Source organism: Labrus mixtus, chromosome 6 (genome assembly GCF_963584025.1).
Source record: "Labrus mixtus chromosome 6, fLabMix1.1, whole genome shotgun sequence".
Lineage (NCBI taxonomy): Eukaryota > Metazoa > Chordata > Actinopteri > Labriformes > Labridae > Labrus > Labrus mixtus.
In genome coordinates, this window is record NC_083617.1 from 16,341,794 (window position 1) to 16,367,692 (window position 25,899).

Genomic DNA, 25,899 nt, shown 5'->3' on the forward strand with positions numbered 1-25,899 from the left:
ACACAAGTTGTTATAGATTGTTTTTTACTTCAAACAGGAACATTTTATTTTCTAACTTTTAAATGTGAAAGCATATTTAAAAAAATCACTATCCATCTCAATCTCTGAGGAGAGGAGAGGATGTTTTACATTTTGTAAGTGGACACTAATTCTATTTCTCATGGTAAGTTCTTTAAGTAAAATCAAAATCCTGATACTCATTTCAAAAATAATTAGAAAATTGGGTCCTCGGATAGCCTAGTGGTTATCGCATCATGTGCCCAATGTACAGAAGGCCTGGTCACAGCGGCCATTGGTTCATATCTGACTTTGACCCTTTGCTGAATATATTCTCCAATTATTCGAATGGTTTGGCAGCAGAGGACTTAGCAATGAGGGAGGTTTCCTGACCGTTACCCACTGTCAAGTCAGTGGGTACAAAAAAAAACCCAACTCATTATACTAAAGAAAAACTCAAGGCCTTCAAAACTCTTAACATATAAAATGTAGTACTATACTGTATGGCCATGTCCAGGATATTCAATAATATGTCTGTTTTTGTGTATTAAGGACAGATGTACTGCATAGCAAAGAGCAAGGATATAAATTGCAGCTATACAAGATGTTGGCTATCATAAGTGCTAACATCCCCTAGAATTTGAAGTAATATTTTTAAACATTCTAATTATAAATTATATTGATTTACATGTTTGGTTAGCAACATTCAAAACTAGCCTTAAATAGCGTTTTAAGCCATTTATGTACATCTACTGATTAGAACAATGTTTTTCTACCACCAATATCTCATATCTAGTTTTCTCATTTCCATCAATTGAGTGACTAAAGCTTTTGGTCCAGTCTAAATGTCAGCGTGGCCTGCCCCAGGCCACTGAAGCTCCAGGCCCCTGCAGCCCCCCTCCCCCTTCAACTCCCTCTCAGTGACTGACAGCTATCTATCGTTGTCAATCATCAACACCCCTTCCCTCAGCCCCACCCCTTACGGTTGTGCTCGGGGAGCTTTGGCCCGGAGCTTGGTGCTTTACTATCAGATGGCATGACAAATGACTTCTCCTTGGCCTCATTACACACACACACACACACACACGCACACACACACACGCACACACACACAGGAAACAGACAGGACAGAGGAGCATGTGGTCCAAATAAACACGCCTCTAACCAGACAAATAAACATGTGGACACAGGATGATCCACAGTCTAACACAGATACACAAATCCATTAATAATGGATCATTTCAAAGGGTTTAAATGTTCTGAATATTCACTTCTCTCCTTTTTCCCCCCCTAACAACGCTCCAGTATTGATTGTCCTTATCTGTCATAATTCAGCTGAGTCTGAGCTCATTGCAATCACTCTTCACAGATAGACTGTGAAAGGAGACGGGGGGCATATCTATCAACTAGCCATGAAAAGCAGAGATGGTTGTCTTTCTTACACATTTCCATTTCTGCTGCACATTCAATAGATTCTATACATTCTACTTTTGAAGCAGCTCTCCACAGCATTGTGGGTGAATAACAAGTCTCTTTTCATCACCGTGTTCTATTCTGCGCTTCACACATTTTGATTTTCCTATTAAGACATTTTATTTATTTCTTTGCTGCTCTTTCATGTTTCTTTCTTCATTCTTCTGTTTGTTCTTCGGGGTCTTCAACCTGCTACACTTTGCTGCCCAAGCCGAGCCCGTGGTGAGTGGTTTCTGTTTTCTTACAGGTAATATCATGGGCTCTCTCTTCTCTTGTTCAACAGCTTCAGGGTGCGACATGAACCCAGTAAGCTTTTACAATCACAGTCACATTCAACACCAAATATGATTCATGTACAGTGACTGAACTGCACTGCTCTCACTGACGTCATATCTAACATAAGCCGTTTTCACATATATACTCTGGATATTCTCCTGACCTGGCTGTTCACATATGCACCTCACAGCAGGAGACTATCCCTGTCAGATGGGCGGGGGGGCGCAGGGGTCTCCTGAAGTAAGATGTGATGTGAAATAAAGACGCAGAAGTAGCGGACAAAGCAACAGTGTTTGCTACACGACGCCATAATGACAATATTTCCCTTTATATCAATGGTACGTGTAGTTTGACAGATTCACAATTTCAACGGAAGAGCAGAGAACAACATACTGAGGAACAGAAAACGTAATGCAGCCGTTTAATTAAGTGTGTGGTGATCGTGCAGCAGTCACAGTATATAAACATCACTCCCCTCTCCCATTGGGCTTGGAGAATATCCTGCCGTGTTCTCACATCAGCTTACTTGGACTTGCTGCTGAAAACATACTAGGTGTCTGGCAGGAGAAACTCCGGGTCAAGTCCGAGTGAAAAATTTGGCCTTTTGTGTTCACACACAGAAGCTCCTCCTGGAAATATCAGGAGTTTTGCGGGAGTCTTCTGCAAATGTGTAAGCCCTAATATAGTATTTCTTAATTAATCTAAGAACTAATTTAAAGATGAACACACGAGCCCTTTTCAGTATGCAACACATTTCTCAACAGCAGTGTGACAAAGCTTTCGTCAAAGTATTGGTGTCTTAGTCTGTGAGTTCACTTTGCATTACGGTGTTGCGGAAGCAGGGCGAGCTGAGAAACAGTGGGAGCTCCACATACACAAACACTCAGACACGCACACACAAACAGCGCTGTTCTCCCCCAGCTGGCTCCGCTGATCCCATCTTGCCCCTTCTACTACCTCAGAAGGTGGAACAGAGGTGGGATCACTTCGTCCCCCCCATTACGCCTGCGTGACATTCATAGTGTAGGCGAGACGTCACAGAGGCTTAAATGTCTGGCCTTCGACGGGCGGTCTGAAAAGGGCTACTGTCAATGTCAAACTCATTTTAACCTTGGAGTACATAACAGTTATCAATAACAAAGTGTGGGTCCTATGTTTTTTTTTCTTAATCAATCAAAATGATCAGTCACAGTAACTGTTTCACTTTATAAACTGATATTATTAAATGTTGGGCTTATCACTTATGGGGAATGGTGGTAAAGGCATTTTTATTTTTTTCCTTATCTGTAGTGAATTGTGGCTGCTTATCAATAGAAAGCTTTATATTTTTATATTACTTTGTCCATGTAAAACAAACACTAGGGACAGGAGTTAAAAAGCAACAGCTTTGTAAATTACATCAGGTTTATAACTGTGTCATAATCAAGTCAATCTTGTAATGACCCATTTTCAGGGCTTTTGGTGTTGCCAGGAGTTTTTCTTATGAGCTAAGGATATTTCTGCCTGAACATTTTTGAGGCCCTGGTCATTGTTTACAGTACAAGTACAAACTTGAGTCACAGCAATGGAGTGTGGTTGGAGTTACAATCTCGACACTCCTTTGGAGATGTCTGTTTTTGGAGTTCATCAAATGCTGTATCATCATTGTTCCATGGCCAATGGGTTTCCAGACTGTAACTCAGCTAATCGGTTTCGCCTCTCTTACTCTCTAGTCCACACAAACATTTTTGCTGCACACAACCAAAGCCTGCTGACATATGTTTGGAAGGTATGTGCAAGGCCACCCATAAGGGGGGATAAGGGGGGAAGCTTCCTGGGGCCCAGTCACATGGGGAGGGCCCATGGAAAAAACATGGCTCTTCCTAATTTTAAGCAACAATGACCACATTTATTTGTTGTTTTTTTGAGGGGCATTTTCTGCCTTTATTGGAGAGACAGGACAGTTGATAGTCAGAAATCAGGGGGAGAAAGAGTGGGGAATGACATGCTGCAAAGGAGCCACAGGTTGGAATCTACCCTGGGCTGCCCGCTTGGATGACCATAGCCTACATACATAACCACTGCGCCACCAGCGCCCCATGACCACATTTTAATTTACACCTAAATACTCACCATTACCTTTTATAGGAACATAACTAAATGTTATTTATTGTTGCCTCGGTTAAATGTAGCCTGTTTCCACATTTCTTGTGTACTTTGTGATGTTTATCTGTGAAAGGTGCTATACAAATAAACTTACTTACTTACATGTAAACCCCCTCTTCTTAAAATCATATGAGCCTTTTATTTTGTAATGTTACCAACGTAAGCGGGCCCAATGAGCTGAACTGTTATGCCACTTATGTCACACCTAGTATAACCATTCCAGGACCTGCACAAAGTGAGTATGCCAAGAAAAGGAGGCTGGCTCTGACATTTGACCCCATAATAAATGTGTTAACAAACTTATTTCAGTCAACTCCAAAGGCTGATGGGAGCCAGGCAGAGAGAGCTAATGTTAGCCAGGAGGCTAGCACTTACAGTACTGATCGAATGTACATACGTTGATTTAAATCATACCCTGGAAGGGCCCATTCACTGGACTTTTCAGAGGCCCAGAAATTTCTGCGGGTGGGCCTGGATATCTGCAGATGTCTTTTTATAGACATGTGACAAAGTGAAATTGCATAGTCTAGTCAAATTACTTAAAACGTATAATTATATACTTACGGTAAACTGTTCTATAACAACTGTTCGCTAAAACATCAAGCATGTAGTACGACCCACAGCAGCTTGGGGTGTTCTAGTCATGAAGCTTACGAAGAGTTGCATTCACATGTTTGCTTGTAATCTGTTATTTCTCTGGTTTGTTGACTAGCTGTGCATTAGAACCTCAGTTTTTACACGTAGTACCAAGACTCTTTTGGACAAACATCAAAAAATGTCACAAACCCCTGAAGGATATTGTCAGATCTGATGGTATTTTATACACCAAAAAGAATTGGACTCTACTTAATTATTTTTTCCTTATTGTTAACACCTTGTGTGGCATATTCTCAATGTTTATATATATATATATATATATTGTTGAAGGCCACATGAGCACTGTTAGCTGATATTCATCTGTGTCTCTTCCATGCTCTGCAAAGGCTCAGCTCACTTGGCCAAATGTACATCAGAAGCTGCTGTAGATCTTTACAGAGAAGGTGGTTGCAGCACACTGCAACATTGCAGCAACTATTCACCAGGTATCACCTTCTACGGCATATTCCCATATTTCTTATATCTAACCAATTTCTTCAGGGCTACTTGAGCACCTGGAGGGGGGAGAGGGGCAGTTAGCAGATATGGGATTGGGTCTCTGCCTCCACTGTGGTTATTGTCAACAGGGTAGCATTCATGCCTAACAGGGCCACCAGAGGTTATCGCTGAGCCAGAGTGTGTATGAGAAGAGGAAATCAAGCTGCAGGAACCCGACGCATATCGTTCTGTGTAGCCCTCAGGCCAAGGAGGGGACAGGGGACAGTGTGTGTGTGTGTGTGTGTGTGTGTGTGTGTGTGTGTGTGTGTGTGTGTGTGTGTGTGTGTGTGTGTGTGTGTGTGTGTGTGTGTGTGTGTGTGTGTGTGTAGTGAAAGATTGAAAGGGAATCAGCAGTGTGCATTTGTGTACGGAAGAGGTAAATGTGAAAGCCAAGAGCCAGAGGGAAAATAGGGATGTGTGCGAATGTTCACCTCCAACAGTGATTGTGCAGATATGATGGGACAGGGCAAAGGGGGAAATAAGGTGTGAATAGGTATTTCTGTTTAGCTTTAGAATTGAGTGCGTATGTTGGTTGTAATTTGTTAGGATTGGAGGGAAATGAAACCAAAGACTGTGATACTCCTCCCACATGGATTATAGTTATTAGGAGAGAACGGGCAATTGAACCAGTTTCTGGTTTTATTGCGACATCCAAAAAAACTGCAGAACCATTGAGATACAACAGGTGACTTTGATCTGTTCTTTCAGTTGTCACATATTTGATTGAGACCAAACATCTGCCCCCATGTGCAGGGGCTGTTGTAACATATCCAAATACATTACAAAGAATATAGCTAAAGATAAGATTATTAATGGATTAATAATTTCAGTTTGATTAAAACAGCCCGTAAGAGCGAAATGGCTGAACCTTCCAAAGATTCCCAGCATGTTTTACCATCTATTCAATTTAATGTTTTCCCTTTGGTGCTGGATTGAGGGAATTTAGTGGTTGTTGACAATTTTTATGATACAAGAAGACCATTTTCACACCGTTGTCGCGCACCACTCGTATTATAGGTAGCCTACTAATCGAGAATAATGTCTTGATAAAAAAATATTTAAAAAAAATTAAAATGGCACTGGCGTTGACAGCCCTTTGTCTTTTAGTGGAAAGAGAAAAGAAGAGCTGGAGGCGACAAATAAGGAGAAACCGCACTAATGGGTGAAAGCATGGATACTACAGTGGCAGGCTCATGGGGCTTTCTCAAACCTGTGTCGAGAGCTGGAGATAAATAAAACCTCCAAACAGCCAATCAGAGAGATTCAACTTATTGACGCCGATTCAACATGTCGAATCAGCCAAAAAAAAGGCCGACAGGGGCGGACGTTTAGCGACGGAGCCGGACACAACGCAAAAACTGGGGCAACGACCGCTCACCGACAGTCCAACTAGGACCGTCGGCCGACGATCTCCTTTGTGTGTCAGGGCCTTAAAGGGTACAAAATAGCACATTAATGGGATTTTTAAAATGTATTACAGTAATTTCTGAGCTTAATTACATCGTCATTGAATGTTAACACTGAAAGCCCTAAAAACAACAATTCACAGTCTCAAGATGACGTGAGCGAGGCAAAAACTCCTTATTATATGATATTATTCAGACTTTTGGAGAAGTCTCAGCAGTTATGATACCATCTCACCTCAGCCAGGTGACTAAGTTATGTTCTGGGCACAAATGGAGACATCAACACATCACAGCACGGGGAGTGTCCAAGGAACCCTTTGATTGTAAAATGTTGGCTGTAGTGCATGTATGCTATTGTGTGCAGAAGCAATTCTCTGCCTTCACCTGTGTTTCCAGCACACGCCTCAAACACACAATGTGGAAGGATTAATGGCAGAACTCTACATAAGGCCAAATGGAGAGCTGGATGGGAGGGAGCTAAGTGGTGTGAAGGGCCCAGCGGTGGCTGCCTCTTACCTTTTTGTTGTTTTCTTTAATATCCTGAGGATTGAGCGACTTGTAGTCTCTGCAAGAACAGTTGGGAGGGTCGGAGGGGAGGCAGGAGGGGAAAAAGAGAGAGAGAGAAAGAGAGATAGTGGAGAAAGAGTTGTGTTTAAATATGCATCACATGTAAAGGCATTAGAACTGTAACATGCAATTTCATAGCAGTGCAATCAACAGAACTAATAGAGTGGAAAATATGAAAAAAATATCACACTGGAGTGCAGAATAAACACACACACACACACACACACACACACACACACGCACAAACATATACAGACATGTACACACACAGCAGAGCACAGCACAGCTCTGATAAATTATCTTCATGGGAGCTCTCTTGATTGGGCTGCAGGTTTTCTATATGTTGAGGGTTAAATTAAATACTAAACATTTAAGGAATCTCACAACAGAGTGCATTTATAAAAGTGTTTAAAAATAACATTTAATGGGGCGCTGGTGGCGCAGTGGTTAGTGTATGGAGGCTGTTGTCTCAAGCGGGCGGCCCGGGTTCACATCCCACCTGTGGCCTCTTTCCCGCATGTCATTCCCCACTTTCTCTCCCTGATTTCCGACTCTATCCACTGCTCCATTAAAAGGCACAAAAGCCCAAAAATAAATCTTTAAGAAAAAAACCAAAAAAAACCAAAACAAAAAAACATTTAAAAATAGAAGGCCAGCTATATAATGGACGGCAGAAAATCAAATAAGACTCTCTTGTCTTAATTCTAACCCTAACACTGAAAAATACATAGACAATTAAAGCAAGTGTGTTTCTTACATTGTGTCGGGTCTGAAGTGGTGCAGCAGGGCACAGAAGGCCAGTCCGTTCCTCCAGGAGGTGGTGAAGTTGGTGATCTTCACCCCGCGGTAGTTCTTGGTGACCTCGCGGCACCAGGCCAACAGTGACTGGCTGGCGTTGGGCTTCCCTCCCAGAACTGGGCTGGGGACGGGGCTAGGCTGCAGGAGGAGAGGAGGAAGATAAAGTAATAACGCTTATTACAGGGGATGGAAAAGAACATGGTGGAAGTATCGAGAAAAGAGGAGAAAAAATGTTTTTAGTTTGAAGGACTTTTTATTACTGATTGATGAGTGCCAGGACACTCTTAAAAAAGAGTGAAGGGGAAACTCAGCAGGTTTATTTTCCAAGTTGAATAAAGGTTAAATAAATGACATAAAATAAGTGGGTTTATGGTCAAGTGTCTTATGGTTATTTTAGAGTTTACCTACATTGTCATCCCCTTTCCTTTACATTAAAGCTATTTTTATTATAAACATACTTCTAAATAAAATGCTTTACTTGGAAACCTCCTCCGGACCAATTAGCTTGCTTTACTAACATACAATGAGCCAACACATGCACGTACGCGCACACAGCATAATGAAGGGTCATGTACAAAGCAGTGTATGACCGTGGATAATGTAAACATCTTATTAATTAGCTCCGCCTTTGAAGTCTTATCTGGGTTGAAAGCTTTCACCATTAGGAGCCTTTCCTCTCCCAGACTCAAAATCCCACAAATCCTTGGTGGCGTGGAGACACTGGTCCTCCTCTTGACAGCCAGCAGAACCAATGCTACTCTGATTATTCAGCTGGCTATTCACTAATCTGGTTATGCTGCGATAGATATGGGCTAATTCTTTCAGATCGCTTTGGAGAGAAACGGCAAAAATGTCACTGAGATTTGATTAAATTCATTAGAGGCTAGTGATCAAGAAGACTATGAAATGTGTTTAAAATCCAAGAATATATTACAATTATATGTCATAATAGGACATTACCATATAACTAATAAGGCAGACTTCCTTTATTAGATGACTCAATATGTTTCAGCAGGATTGCATCATGCTCAATTGAACTTTTAAATGCTTCTGTATAAATAAAAAATAAAAAAATCAGATGACTTTTAATTTGCAGGATCAATATATACAAATATACAGAGCTATTTTAGTACATTACCAAAATGACGACTAAATCTGCTTTACCGACCCATGTTTAAGACATTCTGTTTAGGTAATATGACTTTACATACCACCATACTTCTGATGTCAGGCCCTTTGGTTGAGCTGTCATGTCAACACTCTTTTGATTGTTTACTGTCTAAAACAAACAAAAAAGCACAGCAGCAATATGCAAATTTCAACCTTGACACTCTTGTCAAAGCTTGATGTCTGATCTGGATGCATGTGAAGTTTTGACAAGCCAAACCTTTGCTTAACCTTTACTGGTGAATGAGGACATTTCACAACCTGATATTGACCACAATAACACGTTTATCCAGTTTTTAAGACACACAGTGAAGGCCTGGAGAAAACACAGTTCACTACAGTGTGACTGATTATCTGGCATTGTAACAAGGCTTGCGGTGGCCGACCGACCCCCTCTGTTGTTGACTCTCTGCTACTGCATGAACAGGAGAGCAACAGAACTGATGCGGGCCAAGACAAATTTGTCATTACAAATTTAGGAAGCGGTATTCGAGTGATGGTGGGCTGAATTGTTGCATGTTTAAACCTTCTGAAGAAACCATGACAGGAAGTTATTCCGGGGATCGGTAAAGAGAATTGAGATGTTATATTTGAAATATAAATATAGACGGGTGCTGAGACCTAGAAGTGCAGAATGACATTTCTCTAATCTAATTTAAACCTAATTCATAAGACTTCAGGACCAAATGTAACATTGAATTATTTTAAGTTTGTCACTCCATAAGATATTTCTTTGTCTTTGCTGTTGACAGACATTACAACACTCAAAAAGGGAGAGGGTAATGTCAACAAGCATGAACAAAGATTGATGTCATAGCACAATTTGTCAGTGAGCTGTAGTCTCTGGATGTCTCTGGCTCTTCTATTGTTGTGGTTGAACCTGTGACCATGAAGCCTGGAGCCTGCTGAGATGCCACAAGGGCCAAATCAGATGAAAGAGACTGCAGGCCATTTCTAATAGCAACTCCTAACCTGTGTGTGTGTGTGTGTGTGTGTGTGTGTGTGTGTGTGTGTGTGTGTGTGTGTGTGTGTGTGTGTGTGTGTGTGTGTGTGTGTGTGTGTGTGTGTGTGTGTGAGTAATGCAGCTGCCCCTACAGCAGTCTCAGTTCAGGGAAAACGGTAGCAGGAGCCTTAGGGGCGGACACTTGACATTTCCGGCTTTAAAAGAGGGGCCTTAACCTTTCCCCGCAGCTTCTCCAGACATGTTTTTAGGCAGCTTCGACAATGCCTGCGTGCCACTCAAACAAATGGAGGGAAAACAAAGAAGAAGAGAAAGAGAGATAAAGAGTGAGGAAGTCAATAACGGTGAGAATCGTGTTGCAATTACTGTATGAGAAGAAGAAGAGAAGTCTATAAAAACAAATAACTTTGTTGTTTCCCAGTCAAATAATTAACTTCAACTAACAGGAAAACCTAAAAACACATTCTTCTTAACCAACTGATCTAAACTTGTTTCTTCTTCTTCTTCTGTCATCTTCTGCTTTTTGGCACCATGTTAGTGTGTCTTCAAAAGTGACTGTTTGTGTGTATGTGTTAGTAGAGTTTCAGTGTGGAGTGGTCTTCCTCCAGGCCTTCCCTTTCTGCATTTTCAAGTGATGGTTGAAAGTAGCTGTCTAATTTGAGCGCCCTAATTACCTTGGATTAGAGACCAGGTGCTATTAAAGCAATTAGACACACAGCACACTCCAGTGCCGCAGACCCTGCACCCTCGCCAGCGGAGAACACACACATACACACACACCTGTGTAACACATTGGGTGGGAAAAAGTCATATTAGCATGTGGGACATGGCTAATTTTCCATAAACTTCCACACAACTCATGGAAAACAACCCTCTGAGCACAACAGAAAACAATCGCATAAAACACAAATGTCATTGTGACTTTACTAAATCAAACATGATTCTGAGTAGTTAATCGCCAAATAACAAAGTGGTAGTGGGTTCACAGACATTAAAGCAAGGAAAAGAAACCTGCGTTAATAATTCTCTTCATCACTCCTGATAAACCAGATTTGAAGCAATATGGGCTTCATCCAACTACAGCAGCGCATGACAAGCAATGACCCTCCGTACATCACAACCAAAAGTGATGTAAGTTACTCAATCGGCGGCCGAGACCGTTCCACTTCCAGATAAAGGTTTACAAATGCATCTACACTCTCCAGCTTCGACATCCATCACGTATTGAACTAATAGCAAATCTGCTCTTACAGAAAGTGGCTGCTTTTCCTTAAGACACCAACACTGGGGGAGTGAAATTTTCATGAGGAACAGAAATGCACCCTGACTTATCAAACAGTCGGCTGTCTTGCCTTAAGGAAGGTGTGCACATGTATGTGTAATGTGTGTGTGTTTGTCTTTTATCTGTCTGTGTGAATGTTACTAGATGTGTGTCTGTTACACTGACACAGCCATGTAGCTCGCTGAGCTCGAGGGTAGGATTAGCGGGGAGCATTGCCTCGGACTACAAACATTCCATATTAAAAAATGAAAATGCAACATTCATTACTATCTGTGGCACATAACCTCCCCTCTTCCTCCTCCTCTGCTACTATTATACACAGGGCTAACAGCCTGGGCTAAAAATACAAGCCACTGACAAGAGATTCCATTATTCCTGATGCCTCAGTGTCAACAACATACATCCGACGGGGCAAAGAAAGGGGGAAAAAATGGAAGAAGGGAAAAAACGATGTGAGAGAGAAAGAAGGGGGTTAAGCTCACTACAATGCCTGAATGACAAGATAGGAAAAACCTGGGAATGGAAGAGACCAGGATCCTGTTGGTGTCAGGAGGAGGATTTTTTTCCCCTGTGTGTCAGTAATGTGTTTTTGGAAAGACTGGATGTGATTCAAGACATGAGTACCGAGGATAAACCATGATATGAATTACAAAATTGTCCATGGTCCATATAAAGTCTTAAACAAAGACGTAAGCTGTAAACTGCTGTTTTTAGATTTGGACAATGCCCTTAGATCTTCTATTCTGTAGGAGTCCAAAAACCGTTTATAAAAGCTTTTAGAGCATCTTGGCAAACATTGCCTTGCTTGTGTGCGCTGGAGAACACTTAACTCACTAAACGCCCCAGCAAAAATAATTTCACATGGCATGGATGAGGTAGGGGAAAGATATGAAGTGTAAAACATATTAAGAAGGATTCACACTCCTGGCTTAAATATGGATTATAATACGAACAATTTCTTCTTCACTTTTTGGACACAAGTGGAAGGCAATGCCTCAGATTATTTTTCTCCTGAAAAGTTGATGAAGTGTTTAAAATGTTGTTGTACTTTTTGTAAAATGAAAGTCAATAACTCAATAGTACCTCTTGATTAGTAAGACAGACTCCTCACCGTTGTCAATAACTGCAAAAAGTGGTAAATATCTGACAAAAAGTCACTTGTAGTCTTATTAATGAAGGACAAAAGTAAACAAAGTGAAACATTACACATGATTCATTACTTAAAGAGTATAGAAGACATTACTACTATCGGCCTTTCAGAGTCATAAAAAAGATACAAGTGAAATGCCTTAAGTGGTAGCTTTGTCTCTCCCTCTGGGGCAAAACGCTTCAATGGAAACTTAACTGGCCTCGACCCAATGACATAAACCCACAACTCTGTGGAGAGAAAAGAGCTTCCGTGTCTTTCCAATCTTACTTTCATGGCTTCAAAGCAGTGTCAGAGAGTGTCAGATTTGAGGAGGTGTTGAATCTCATACTCTTTAAAACTTGTAATCCGCTCAAGGAGCCTACGGCAAAAAAAGAAAGAAGAAAAAAGACCAAGCACACACACATCTACACATATTGCAAAGCATGAAAACATACAGAGTCAATTCAAATGACAACAAGGTCTAAAGTATATCGTTTAACTTTATATGTATATTCACTTCTATTCTTTGGAAAAACATTGTGCATTGGAAGCATTTAGTTCAGGCAAACACTTAGACACCTAGTTTAGTTCAGCTCTTTTTCAAGATGTACACACACACACACACACACACACACTTGAGAAACATTAATACCTGTTCACATTTAAGAGGATAAAGGTTAGTGCACTTAAGTGGCCTGTCCAGCCTGCTACTGAAAGCGCTCATCTGATTGGCTTGGCTCTGACTACCAACGTTCTCAATTATTTAATTGCACCTTCAATCAAAACAAGCAATTTGTTTAATCTCGGCATTCTGTGACCGACGTCTTCACATTAGGAAAAGACAGGGAGGGAAAAGAAAGAGGAATGATCGCCCAGCGTCATCTAAACCATGAAATTATGCTTCGGATTTCAAATGTCGCCTGCACAAGAGCGGAGGGGAGGGAGCAAAGTCCAATCAAAAGTTCAATTATGGAAATGGAATATGGAGTGGATGGAACAATAGGGAAAGATGGAGGGGAGGGGGGTACAAAAGGCTGGAACAGGAGGGGAGAGTAAATGTAGCGTGAAAAATAACACACATTAACATACAAAGGAAATATCGCATTACTGTTGTAATCGCACTGAGGAGGGGCTTCATCCAAAGAGAGCCGTGAGAGATGGCGTGTGTGGCGTATGCACGTGTGCATGTAGACACCGTTATGTTAAATCAGGCTTTATTTGGTGTGTGTGAACAGTTGAGGAATAATAACCCTTTACACTCGGATAGCTCACGGGGAGGTAAAACATATAAAAGACAGCTTCCTTGAGCAAGGCATGCAGATGCTTTGCCACCTTGTCAGATGAAATAGGACTGTATGTTCCATCTTGTTTCACAAATGTTTATGCTAAGGCTATGTGCAATAACACAAAGTATGAAAATATGTAAATACATTCATTATGATAGTGTTTGGGGGTTGCTAGTGATTCGCTCCGAAGAAAATACACTTCCCATCTAGCAGTGAACCGGCAGGCCAAGACAGAGGGCCTTGCAGCAGTTGGCTACTGAGATGTAAAATGCAAAAATCAGGGAAAAAGCGGTTCCCTTTTCCAGTACTGTTTTGCTTCCAAGGCCTATTCTGCTCCAAAGGCATAACCATGCAAAGCAGAAAAATAAAACAGGCGAGGACAGAAAAAGGCTTTGAAATTGAAATAAAAAGCATTCAATGAAAATAAAATCATGAATAAACACAGTTTGGAGGAGGAGGCAGACAAACGAGTGACTGTGCCAACTTGCAGTGTGCCCACCCGCCCGCTTGCTCGCCTAACGTGTAACACAGGGGTATAATGCGGTGTAAGCACTGGCTTTAGCTTGTCATGGAAACAGCAGTAGCATTACCCACACTCACGCCTTTGCAAATTGGCTTTGGCTGAGGGGAAAAAAAGAGACATGCACGCAGGGTGGATAGGGTTGGGATTGAATGTTTGTGCCTGTGTGTGCGGTAATGCGGTACGGAAGCCGTGATCTAGATAGGAACTAAACTAGACAATATCAATGACAGTATTGATGGTGAAAATATATCCATCTCTGCCTTGCTTACGTTTACACGGAACCACCTGACATTACAAACAACTATCAGACTTCTCCTCATATACCACTTACATCATGAAAGGTCAACAATGAATTTAAAACTTCTATAATCAGTAGTTCAGAGTCTATTCCCTTACAGTATTTTTGTATCACACTCAAGCCAAGTTCCTGTTATGACACATAACTAAAATGCAGTGCCAATATTCTGCAACTTTTTTTTATGTGTTGACTTGGTCTGTTACCAGCTTCCAAATCAGTGAAGTTCAGGAGAATTCGTTTTTTCCTGTGGTGTCACTATGATGTAATCATGACAGTAAATAAAACATGCCTTAATTTCACATCTGTGTCTTTTAAACAGAGAGAACTGACACGTTTCAACAGTTGAGTTTTGCTCAAAATTTAGAAAAAAATAAAATAGAATCACTACTTTGGCTATATACTGTATAAAAATCATTGGATGTTTAACATTTTAACATCAATATCTGTTGCTTTACAAAACCAGTCAAGTTTAACTGTGTTTGACTTTCAGATATGTACAGAAAAAGAGTGAAAATGTTGGATGGTATAATAGTTACATAAAAATGTTGCTGGTCCAGATCTGTGTTGCATCTTATGCCCCCTGCCCTCCCCTCTCTCTGTTTCCTGACTGTCTCATCACTTCCTGTAAACACAAAATACCCCCCAAAAAAGTATATTTGAAGACCTTCATTTTCTAGAATCCTGAAATAGACTCTTAAAGTCACCCCTCTCTTTGCTCTTCCTTCATCCCCTCATCTTCCTCAGATAAATAAATAAGCTTTGGGAGAAGGAGGAGACGGGGTGGGGGTGGCTCTTATAAATCTATAACGTATTAATCTCCTTTAACTGCCATGTTCAACAAACAAATTAGTGGTGCAATGGATTCAGAGATCAGCAGCACTGATAATGCAGCCATTTATCAATTAATCTAAGCCTTGGAAAGGAAAACTCATTAAGGAGGCCACTTTAGGAATTATGTTCCGCAGGTAAGGAGAGTGAGTGTGTGTGTGTGTGTGTGTGGGGGGGGGGGGGGGGGGGGGGTCTTGACAGAGCAGTTGTGCACCCCCCCTCCCCCCCACTACAGACTGCCATTGTCCAGTGCAGCGTGGGCCCCAAAGTGATGAGAGGGGTGATAGCACAGCCAATTAAAATGAACATAATTACAAAGTCACCCCTTTGACTCCTGATCAGAATACACATGCATCAACACACACATGCAGACGGAGGAAGGGTGTGGTGGGAGGAACGCCACAAACGGACAGAGACCATGAAGAAGAGAATGACAAGAGCATCCAGAGTATAGGAGGAAGTATCGATAAGTAAAGAGATAAAAAAGGAGGGAGAGTAAATGTGAACACAGGTGAGGCATTAGTTAAAGTAGTTTCTTAAGATCAGTCATGCAGGAACACATTTTTATCTTCATATCTAATTTACTGGTGAATCAGATTTGGGTGTGTGTGAGTTACTGACAGGGGTTGACCATCAGAACCAACACATCCTAATTTGCAAGTCTTCTAATAACGCTCCATTGCTGCACCATTCCATGGCATGTGGTGTTTAGTAAGTTTCATGTTAATAAATCCGGAAGACAGTGAGTGACCATATTTTTCAGGCACTACATAGTTGGATTCACTGTGGACTACTTGTGGATCAAAGGTATGATCCACTCTTTTCCAATAGATGGACTTCCTATTCCTAAATTTAAACACCAAAATAGAAATTGGGCGAAAATAAGCTGTGCTCGTTAGGTTTCTCTTGAGCTGTACGTTTAGAGAAATGGCTGCCTGAAATGCCTTTGATTTCAAGGAGCAGCTACCAACTTCAGCTGAAAACTGGGGTCCCAACTGCTGCTTTCTAACCATAAATCCAACCAAGACGAAGAAATGAAGAAACATGCCATATGTATTCATGTTCGGAATGCATTTTGACCAACATAGGACTGCATGATTAAACTTTTTTGAAGAAAGAAAACTGAGCTCCTTTGAGAATGCTCAATTAAAAGCTAAGGGAATGATCCCACTCCGAGATCAACCAGATAAGCACCAAAAAACGCCACTTAGTATTTCCTATAACACCCAAGAGCACACACCTGCATACCGTAACAGTCCAACAGCAGGGGTGCTGGAGGGCTTTATACAGAGGCAATTAAAGCCTTATCATTTCTATACTCGCTCTCCTCTCCTCAAACACAGGCACAGGTGCACACACACACACACACACATTTTGAAAAACAAATCACACAGACTAATTCATACGGTACTTCTAAGGTACTTTTTAAATTATGGAGAACGGTTGGTTTAATTCAATTAAAATGTAGTGGGGGCCACTTAAGGATGACGGGAGGAAGGTATGGCATGACTAAGTGAGCGCGGTTTTCAACAATGTGTGGGGGGTCTTAGACGTCTTGGGGCTTGAAGGAGTTTTCAAGTGCATGGACTTCTATCTCCTCACCCGAAGCCCCCTTAAACTTCACCCCAAAACCCTGGATCCTTCTGAGTTTAAGCTCCCACACACCTGGAGGACTGGGGCAGATTAAGACCAGATTAAGATAAAGTTACCCCTTCTTCAGCCGCTATGTCATTCAAACCCCTGGTCTCTCTGACCACTGGATAGAGGACACACAAGACAAAAAGGTTTGGTTCATTCATATATGAAGACACAGGCACGCACACACAAAGGACTTTCTGGTCATCCTCATAAGCCCTATTAGCTGGTTATAGAGCCTCTCATAGCAGACATCAATCATGGAGGGATTAGTCAATTCCCTCTCCAAATGAGCGGCGAAGGAAACTTCCCTTCAACTCTAAAGCAGGTCTCTCTCTTTCAGAGATTACACAGCGATTTGTTTTCATTTTGTTCCATCTTCATCGTTTTCTGTTTGACTTGCTTTTCATTTCTCTCTCCTGTGCTCTGCGTCTCCCTCGTTCTCTCCTGCTTGCAGCTTGTGAGGTAATCCTTGGCAGATAAAACTAAGGAGGACTTACCAAAGGCAGATTACAAGAGGCGCTTTGCGGAAGGCCCTTTTACACCAGTCGGCGCGGGTATTGAGGAGAGCAAGCTCTTTGCAGTGCTTAACTTGTGAACTCGACATGCACCCAACAGAGGAAGAGGTGGAAAAATGATAGCAGCATTACAGTAACTGGATCAAAGTATATCCCCCACAACACACATAAGATGCACACATTACTCATGCCTGTTCTTTCATGGAAACTGTACATAAAACAGAATTTAAAACAGTCCCTGAACTTGATAACATTTCAATTTTCTCTAACATTCCCTATTCCCTGAGTCCCAGAATTAATTGATACAAACACTTGACTATCATTTGGTCATGTCAATTTAATACTCAAAAACAGACCCTTAGGGCGCGGTCACACTAGCTATCTGTACCGTGCCGTACTCAAGCACGATTGGCCCCCCGCTGCGCCATTCCCACGCTGGCTGGCTCGGCCCGCTGTCACACTACACAGGACTATCCGGGCTTAAGCACGATTACGATTAAGAGAAAGAGAAAGAGAAAGAGAAAGAGAGAGAGAGAGAGAGAGAGAGAGAGAGAGCGCGTTGTGTAGCCAGAAGTGTACCGTGCCCGAGCACGGCACGGAGCGGTCACACTCGCCAAAACGAACTGGACTTTAGGGTTGAAGCGTGCTTGGGCACCGCACCCTTACACAACTTGACCCTTGTAGAATTATCTTAACATTCCCTTAAACAGAATCAACAGTTGAAATTGTTCAGTATTCTTATAACCCCCCCGACCAGACTTGATGACAGCGATGCCCTGCAGCATGAAACAACAACAGGAAGCCCAATGATCGGACCTAAACTGCATGTCAGAAGAAACTGGGTCTCCTCTCTCCCACAAGATCCAATGACAGACCACTCAGAGACTGCAAAGAGTTGGGGAGGGGTCCACACTGGGAAAAGGCAAGACATAGAGAGGTACTGACTTAGCCTATTTCCTCTCAAGGATTATTCTTCTAATATTACACAGCTTATGGAGAGGCCAATGTGGCCAAGGGGAGTAACTGAGTGTTCGATGCCTCGGTCTTAGAAATGGACCGCTATGGTAAACAGTAAATGGTCTGCACTTATACAGCACTTTCCTGGTCTTTTGACTACTCCAAGGGTTTTACACTGCATGTCACATATACTCTTTCACACACAATCACACACTAATGGCAAAGGCTTCTATGCAAAGTGCCAATTTGCCAACCAGAATTGAAATAATCACATTCACACCATTGACTGAGAGAAAACTAAGTCTATCATGGAGCAACGGTTGTTATGAATAGTTCCCTTTTAAAACAGACTGAAGATTTTGAGCAAATGTTCAAAAACTATCACTGGTGCGTGAGATAGTCAGATCTGCATTTTGAATTTCAAGATTTTTAAAGCAAAGTAAATCTTGTGACTTCTGTTTGATATCTTTTAAAATGGTCATCTATCTACTTTATTGACAATTATGCATAATAATTGCAAGATGTGAATTTTTTTTTTTCCTTTATAAAACTTTACCTCAAGCAACCGATACTAGCACTCATATTGGTAAAGGCCTCCAAGTTTGGAGAAAAATGCTTAAAACATAAGATTAATTCATTCTCACAAGCAAATGAGACATGCAGTGAAGTCAAGGTCTCACACAGGAAACATCCTTTTCAGATCTCAACTTCTGAAAAACACAGAATTTGTAATATCGAAGTTAAATATAAAACACTGTCTTTGTGAAAAAGTTAGGTCCAAAAGGCTTGCTTTTCTTTATATATTACACTTCACAGTCTTTGTTAAAGGTATGTCAAAGTTATTAGAGAAGATAAAATAACTTTGGACCTAATAAAATGATAACCAGATGAGAGACCTTGGGCAAAGATCAGAAGACTGATGACTGTCCTTGTCTCTGGGGCTCCCCTCTGTCCTCCAAAAACATCCGTGAGTCGTCACGACAACCTGAGTAACACCTTACAGTGCGGATGTGGTCCTCTCCTGCCGCGAACCTCGGTGAAAGCTAATTAAGAAACATCGCAGCCTTCTGCGAACTCAATTAAATAATGTTAATTTATTCTAATTTCAATTTGGAGGTAGTCTGAACTGAAGGAGGGGGCTGTGAAAACAAAGTCTTGGAGAGGAAGGAGAGCTCTGGCCTCTGCCTCCCCCCGGCACAGGAGCTCTCACAACCTGCAAAACTCCAATTTAATTTGAACCCTTTCATTAACATAAGTAATCACACAAGCCCTTCAAGTGGAGGGGAGAAAGAAAACATACCTCTAGTGTTGGTTCATTTATCTCCTCTAGAAAGAATGAGTGGGTGTAATAAGAGGTGGTAAAGAATCCCTGTTAGATTAGGACTATTATTTTTTGACTTTCTATTGCAGAGACAGACAACAAAAGTTGAGACAAAGGAATTCAAAATAAAGTCAATTTTTTCTTTGTTTTATTTTGAAGCTGTCAGCTTGTCTATGTACATGTCAGTACCATTGTGTTCTGGTAACTTACAGTTTAAGATGTCTTTCTCTGTCAGAGATTCTCTGAGAAAATATTAAGATAATACAGAAGTTTTTTCTTCAAACTTTTGACTTGTACAAGCTTCCAACTTTTCTTTATATGAAAATAAGGCAAATAATTCATGAAGCGGAAACTTGATGAAAATCCAAAGATCAGAGAATCTAAGTGTAGAGCGGCCTGACTGTGGAATAGAGATGGAGATGAAACAGAAAGGAGGAGCAGGGGATCACTGAATTACTGGGAGGGGTGAAATCAGCCCCGGGGAAAGAGATGGACTGAATCAGACCAGACAGAGCTCACAACCCGCCCAACAGGAACTTCGTCTGTTCATTTACATTAATCCCACAGATATTTCCATCCTTCCAGCTCCTTCGCAGATACTAAACTTAAACTTGACGCCTTAGAGGATCTATATCTTCCTGACATGACAATAGATGGACACACTGGCATGACAAACATGAGGTTTTCATATTACCTCTGGACAATCTGGTGGACAACCTGGGTCAAAAGAAATTCAGACTTGCACATTCACACACATAGCATACAGGTAGAATTTGTTCGAGCACTTCCAGTAGTTCAGAATGAATTTTAACAGCTTGTTTTTGCAAGGGTTGAAGACTTGGTAGCAAGTCTTCAACCCTTGGTAGGAGGAAAAGTCTCCTGTAACGGTAAGCATTTCTGTCTGGGATAATATTACAACATCATAAATGAAGACTTACAGACACATGTGTGGAAAACACTTTACAGACAACTGAGGCAAGCAGAGAAGAGTATAAAGCAAAACTACACTAGATGTGAAAAACATCATGAAAGGGCCAACTTACTCACTTTGAACAACCATGACAACCAAGCAGAGTTGGAAGAGGAGCCTGTAAGTTAAAGTCTGTTATATCAAGCGATTCTGACATTTGCTTTTTCACATGCAGCCAGTCTGGGTAATTTCCAGGTATTTCAGGAGTGAAGTGAGAAGTGCTTGGATGTCATTTTCATCAACTCTAAGGACAAAAACTGTTAAATACAACAAACATACTGAATGTGTTTTTCATTTAATTTTAATTTCATGACCATTCATGTACACTTAACTTATGCTTGTCAGTGTAGACAGGGAACACATTGTTTGCTGTTGTTGGTAGAAAAAAATGGAACAACAATGGCAAAAAGGCCAGAGATTTATTGGTTTGGACTGAGATGAAAATATTGCTGCAGTAAGTAACATGAATATACTTTTTGAGGACCAAAGTGAACAAGCTACCTTTAATGTCTGCATCTTTGTTATTAAAATACTTTGTATCTGTCCATAGCCTCTTAAACATAATCCCAAAATATTAAAATGAATGAGGTCAAGAGTATTGAATTGAATTTACTGCAATAGTTTTCAGCGAAAAAAGTGCATCGGATACATGAGGATAAGAGCTCACCCACTGACTACTATCATCAGTTAGAGACCGACAGAAGCACCAAAAACTAGAAAGAAGTAAAAAAGCACCTCAGGCCGATACTGCATTCATTTTATGTTCTCTACAATGTTTGCTGGCTTTTACGAGAGTTTGCAGAGTTTTGCTACTTATCGCTGAAAAGAAAGAGAACAAAATGCTTTTGGAAGCTCCAAAGACGCTGCAAGTTGTACATCCACATCTCAATCAGACGATGATCCACGCTTCATGTAAATTCTCTAATCATTTGTTTCACATCTCATTGCTTCTGCTGTATTCTACGTTTATAAAAACACATTTCTAAATCACCATTGCTGAACATATGTTGTGCTGGCCAAAATCCAGAGCTTTCAGCTCTCGTTTAAGCTTAATGTTAATCCTTCCATATGTGTAATACCTGTGTATTGAGTAAGTGGGTGCACACCATATGTCCTGTAGATGTCCTGATTTTTCACAGGCTGTCATTGAAGTGGTGGCTTTTAATGAAATGACAAGGAGGATAGACAAAGTGCAACGCTAAATCTGGTCAGGCGAATTCACAATATGCAAAAGACTTCAAAATATGACACTTTTACTTTGAATAAGTTGTTAGCGGGCGAGTTAGCTGCTGACATTATTTTTTCTCCATGATACATATTCCCTTTCCCCCTCAACATCTCCTTTACTTCACTAACATTACCTCTCCATCTACCCACATAGACAGGTGTCAGATATAAATGGAGAAAACACTGTATGAGTTTTTAGGAGGAAAGGCTATAATAGCCTTAGTACATACTCACTGAGCAGAGCCTACAGTGTGCTGTAAACTATAAGAACAAACCACTCATACATGCATGTGAGCACAAGCACACATCTGCACTCTGCACACGTTCATAGTGTGATGATGTGTTGGTTTCGTCTTGGCCTCTCATAGAGGGAATGTCTTCTCTTAATCCTCTCTGACTTCATACATTCAAAGGTCATCTCACAGCCTACACATGGCTGAGGCATGTGTGTGTGTGTTAGTATGTGTGCGTGTGTGTGTGTGCATGTGTGTGTGTGAATAAGTGAGTGTAATACTGCTTAGTGTGATTAAGAAAAGGAAACCTATTCACACTAGCTGTATATGTCAACAAACCCTGTAGGCCTATGTATGTTACTGTGAACATCCCATCTCTCCTTCTACTACTCCCTGGCCATCGCCCTTCTCCCCCCCCCCCCCCTCCCTGTTCTCCTTTCCTGTACCCTTCACTATCTTCCACCTATTCTCCTTCACTGCACCCCCCTCTTCCTCTTCAGTTCTCACCCACTATTCATTCTTTGCATCTCGGTCTCCCTTCTTCCCCCACTCTGTCAGTGGCTCCAGAGGCAGGGGCATCTTTTGGCGAAGTGTGACCCACCACAGGCCACTGGCTTTGGGTAATTAAAGTGGTTTAGGCCCCCTCACCCACGGTCACAGGCAACTGCAGCTGGGTGATAAAGGCACTGTGCCATAATTACATGGACGGCCAGCATCACCGCTCAGCTACACTAAAACAGTCAGCAGGCCAGCTGCATTAGGACGAGGGACCTCTGTGTGTGTGTGTGTGTGTGTGTGTGTGTGTGTGTGTGTGTGCATGTGTGTGTGCACAGGGAGTCAACACCCCCTTGTGATCGCTCTGCTGTAGTTAAGCCCCCTGTGTTTAAGCCCCACATAGTCTCATTGAGCCCCCACCCAAACACACACCCACACACACATATTTTAACCCCCACCCATCCCCACACCCCCAGCCAATCATTCCCCACCAGTGGTCTGACTCCTGCCGTGAGTGTGTGTGACCATCAGCCATTTAATTAGACCCAGCCATGATTTACCTAATTTTAATAAATAAATAAACATACGAAAACACCCCAATAAACAAATACCTATATTCAAATGAGGAGCTGTGGAGTTCCATGAGCATAAAGAATGGGGCAGGAGATGGGATTGTGCAGGCGGAAAAAAAGCTAATGTAAGGACCACTGGATGTGGACACACAAGCACAAGCCCACACACGTACACACACTTACTCTGACACAAGCTAAAAAGACTAAGTCAGAGAGGAGAAAGTAAGTAGAATATTGTCAATAGCTTTGGAATAAACAATTTCCAAGTCAAATATGTACTGAATATAAATAAAATGACAACTGTGTTATGTATTTCCCAATCTGTTTGAAAGTTAGGAACTATTTACACTAAAGGTATAAACCTAGCCAGTTCTCTGACACTGCCTAAAAGGAGTGCTCTACTAAAGGCTTTATTTCTGATTAATTTTTTTGTACCGACTGATATGTTTCCTGTAACCTAGTATAGCTATAGTTTACAACAAAACTGAAATTTGTCATATGGTTGTACTTATATCTATTTTATCCATTTCTGACATAAATCTGAGATTTGCAGTTTAGACTGAATGCTATTCGGTCAAAGTTCTTCAAAAGTTGTGCTTGTTTGGGTTGGAGTGAATCAAGTGTGAAAGTTTATTTCCTCTTACAACCTATTCATTAAGCAACACACTGCATCACCATGCAGAAACTGCAGAAACTGTATTTATAGAAAAATGTGTTTGCGTTTGCTGTGTTTTTGAACTTTAATATCATGGAGGTGAAACCTGGTTACCTTTGGAGAAGAGGAGGCCAACTCTCTCCCAATCACTGCTGCAACCGGACCGGGCCCAAATGGCTGGGGTCTCTCCCTGTCAGGACCCGAACTGGGTTTGGGAGCCTGCACGCTGGGGCTGGGGCCGGGGCCGGGGCCAGGGCTGGAACTGGGGGGTGGAGGAGCCCTCCTCTTCTGGCTGCTGTCCATATCCAGGGAGGGGCTGCCAGCAGGGGGCCGCACAGGGCTCGATGTCCTTGGCTCATAGAACGGGTTGGATCTAAGAATGGAGGGAGAGGAGAGGCAACAAATGAGAAAAAGACGAGAAAAAGGTGTTGAGTTAGTGTATGATAATTTGGAATAGATACTAATTTGGGCACTGACCCCACAGGCCACTAAGCCCCAAAATTTGCTGACTGTTATATAAAAATAATTATAGTAGGATGAAAACGTCTTTGAAAATGTTTTAATTTAGGTTTACATTCAGTATATATATTCTATCACAATGTCCTAGTTCACATAATAAAGATCTGATGGGCTAATGTCCTTACATCTGGTGAAATTGTAGTGGTAGCAAGAGGTAATCGAACCTGAAAACATTATTTGATTATTTAAATTTCACTTAACTTAGCTTTCAATAATTAGGACATTTGTTGAACTGTACGTTGGTGCTTTGGTGGAGACTCGCAGAGTGGAGATACAACTCTAATTTAATGCCTGATGGCCACAGAGTCACTTTTTGTTGTAAAATGATTCAGATTGAATGCCCAGCTGCTTTAAAGATGAAGTTAGTTTATTCAACAAACGCAAACTGCCAATGCTGTAATATAGCACTAAAACAGATTTGTACAAAATATATTACAATAGAAATTGGCAAAAACACAATACATAATAAGTCATTCTTTTTCATGGGTATGATTATTATTACTTTGAAATTCAGTCTCACTACATTTAATACAAGAGCATACAAGCTTAAAATATCAAGCCATGAATGAGAGAGAAAATAAACACTTTAGTTCTGACTAACCATTGTTTAGTGAAACTTAAGGAAACTGCTACATGGAAAGAGAGTTTGGTGCAATCCAATGACCAACACACACAAATGAGAAGGAAATAGAAGACGCAGGTGCACTGAGGTCAGGTCAGTGTGACCTCATATCCTTAATGCCCAAGGTGCCCTACTGACAGACGGACAGGTAGGAGCACAAAGGCAATGAAACACACACACACGCGCGCGCACACACACACATACCGGAGTGTTATCAATATACAGGCATGCTTGTGGCACTGAAAGCACGGGCAAGGCCTTGAGACATTCACTCATCATGCAATGACCGTTCCTAAACAAACAAGAGACTTGGTCTGAGAGAGTGTGTGTGTGTGTGTGTGGGGGGGGGGGGGGACGCAAGAGTGAGAAAGAGAAAAGCTGATTGACTAGCTATCTGTCTGACGGCAGAGCGATACACTGAGGGGAGAGAAGAGAAGTGAAGTAAAGAAAATCAGACAGGCCTTTAGAGCAGCTTTAACAGACCAACACTGGCTAAAAGACATGTGAAAAGGCTCCAGTCAAAACACCATGCTGCCCTCTTGAACTTTCTATTCTGCAGAGAGCTGCTCCTGATGTAAACGACAGAGCAAAAGAAACAAGCCGATCCATAACCTGTCTATATTTAGACAGCAGAGAGGACTAATATGTACGGCTAGTGTGACAGCTTCACTCAACAGCCAAAATTTACGAGCATGCTTTTACAATTAAGGCACAACCATTTGTCCACAGGGGTTACGCACTATCAGTAAGACAACTATGCAGACAAAGATAGTCTGAATATTTTTTCCAGATCTTAAGTAACTCATTCTAAGTTTTAATGAAAATTTGCTGTGTTAATGCATGTTTTTAAATACAGTTGCTAATGAGTATGTTATATTCTGACTTTGTATTTCGGCTGGTCACTG

The 25,899-nt window shown here is 41.4% G+C and overlaps 1 protein-coding gene across 1 annotated transcript in view; it reads right to left on the reverse strand.

The window, feature by feature from the left end:
* The window catches only part of ehbp1 (EH domain binding protein 1), a 146,707-nt gene that overhangs the window by 68,858 nt on the left and 51,950 nt on the right, over positions 1 to 25,899 (reverse strand). Inside the window, 3 exon segments of the mRNA XM_061040269.1 lie at positions 6,948 to 6,996; positions 7,756 to 7,934; positions 23,968 to 24,226. Of these exon segments, the coding sequence (XP_060896252.1) occupies positions 6,948 to 6,996; positions 7,756 to 7,934; positions 23,968 to 24,226 (487 nt within the window).